General features: G+C 38.9%; 1 protein-coding gene across 1 annotated transcript in view; it reads right to left on the reverse strand.

Annotated features, from left to right (window-relative positions):
• Positions 1 to 2,500, reverse strand: part of LOC113800558 (tetraspanin-11) — a 78,705-nt gene that overhangs the window by 553 nt on the left and 75,652 nt on the right. The window contains exons 8-9 of the mRNA XM_070145106.1: positions 2,053 to 2,136; positions 1 to 1,807 (exon numbers count right to left, since the gene is read on the reverse strand). The exon at positions 1 to 1,807 is cut by the window's left edge and continues 553 nt beyond it. Coding sequence (XP_070001207.1) covers positions 1,715 to 1,807; positions 2,053 to 2,136 — 177 coding nt within the window. The 3' untranslated portion in view covers positions 1 to 1,714. The remainder of the gene's footprint in view (positions 1,808 to 2,052; positions 2,137 to 2,500) is intronic.

Raw genomic sequence — 2,500 nt, forward strand, 5'->3', positions numbered from 1 at the left:
CTTTGCACATAAAATACAATCATTAATAAAAAAGTTCATTTGCTTAAATACACAATTTCCTGAGTACATACTGCTGAAAATATTCACTTCGAAGCATATGTGTCGAGATTATTTATACATATACATATTGTACATACATATGGAGCATATATATATATATGTATCCCTACACGTATTTGCGCACACATTTACGAAAACACACACACACACACACACACACACACACACACACACACACACACACACACACACACACACACACACACACACACACACACACACACACACACACACACACACACACACACACACAAAGACACACACAATGCTTTGGTTCAAATGCTTAAGCTCTAAAAGTAAACACGAAGTCATCCTTCTCTCATATATTCTCTTGTTGCTCCATTCACAAAAGTTGTATAAATGCAAGCGTATATTTAAAACGTATTTTTAAAAAATGATCTGCAAGCAATGATTTTATTTGGCTTTAGAAAGATGGTAAAAAAAAAATCTAAAAGATAAATCTATAATTTTGGTTCCATTTAGAATTATAAAAATAGATTCGGGAAATACGACGCCATAATAGGCTTAATAGTATATAAATCATAAGATTTACATTTGATTAAAATAGTTTAACTAGTCGAATAACCGCTGCCAGTAAAACACTACTTGTCAACCGTTCGCAGTGAATTGCCATTAAAACCGGCAAAGATTATTCAAAGGATTAAATGGCAGTAAAATTGAGAGAGATGTTGCAGTAAAGACGCAACAGCTTATAAACAAGACATTTTTTTCTTTCTTTGGCTATTTAGCGATACTATATATACAGAATTATAGCAACATTAACATAATCTCTCTCTCTCTCTCTCTTTAAATTCTTTTCATGTTTAATGCCAAAACAAAGGCGTTAATCTATTTACATGTCTGTAGTGCAACAGAAATGAAAATAAATCGAGTATTCACTCATAAATCTTCGCCGCCATTCACTTTTGTAAGAATAACCATGTCTATTATACACATACTGTTTATTCACATTTTTGATATGGGTTTCCATCGAGATTCTTCCACACACAGGGACGGGCCATGTAGGAGGAAAACAAGAAGATAAAGAAGAAGAAGAAGATGATGATGAAGAAGATGAAGAAGAAAGAGAAGAAGGAGAAGATAGAGAAGAAAATAAAGAAGAAGTTAAAGAAGATAATGAAGAAATAAGACAGAGAGGAAGAAGAAGAAAAAGAAAAAGAAAAAAAAATGGGGAGTTCTATATATTTACAGATCATCAAACACACCTTATAGTTACCCCTCAGTTAAGTATGATATGTCATGGCAGGCGGCTGGGGCATCCGCCTCTCTATATTTACGTCCAGTTCCATATATTTACAGGTTATTGACATTTCCCATTACATATTGTGGTGGGCAGATCTTCAAGCCTGTCAACAGCAGACCCAGAGGAGATAAAACACTTTAACCCAGCCGTAAGGACACCACCCAAGCATAGGGCGTGGGCGTGGTTAGCCGACAACGCGTGCGGTGGGCGTGGTTAGCCGACAACGCGGGCGGTGGGCGTGGTTAGTCGACAATGCGGGCGGTGGGCGTGGTTAGCCGACAACGCGGGCGGTGGGCGTGGATAGCCGACAACGCGGGCGGTGGGCGTGGTTAGCCGACAACGCAGGCGGTGGGCGTGGTTAGCCGACAACGCGGGCGATGGGCGTGTAACTTAGAACAGGAGGGTCTCGATGGGCGGCACGTCCCTGCAGCCGAAAGATTTGAACTGCTTTCTGAGGACGATCGTGACCACCGCGCCCGAAATCTGAGGACGGAGAGAGTGTGGTCAAGAATCAGATTTCTTTGAATTACAAAATCAATTAATAAAAAGGAAAAAACAAAACAATCATAGATAGAATAAAGGAACGATGGGATTAGGAAATATATCTATCCATCGATCAGCATACATAGATGAATGAATAAATAAACACACACACACACACACACACACACATATAAATGCACATTGTAATTGCAATAAAATCCTAAGGTCTTTGGGAAGAGCCTCACCTGGAAGAGAGCGACGACCAGGAGAGCGCCTCCAGTGGCAGCGAAGTTCTGCTTTACCCAAGACGGTAATAACTGTAAGCATCCCTGAAAACACAACATAATTTTTGAAGTCGCAGATCTATAAATATTCGATAATTTAATCATCTGCAGGTCCTCAGTCTTGTGAAATAAATTGGTAGACATGTTTATGCAACCATCCCTGAAAAAAAACATCATAAATTTTGAAGTCGCAGATCTATAAATATTCGGTAATTTAGTCATCTGCAGGTCCTCAGTCTTGTGAAATAAAAAGGGTAGACATGTTTATGCATATATTATGTGACTAAAAACAAGCGTTGAGGAAAACACTCGCAATAAGAAATGAAAAAGAAAGAAGGGTATTGAACACGTGAAGACGATTAAGTAACCGAATTAGATCGCATTTCGGTAACTTCGCTTTGACGTTTCG

This window comes from Penaeus vannamei, chromosome 33, assembly GCF_042767895.1.
Source record: "Penaeus vannamei isolate JL-2024 chromosome 33, ASM4276789v1, whole genome shotgun sequence".
In the NCBI taxonomy this organism is placed as follows: domain Eukaryota; kingdom Metazoa; phylum Arthropoda; class Malacostraca; order Decapoda; family Penaeidae; genus Penaeus; species Penaeus vannamei.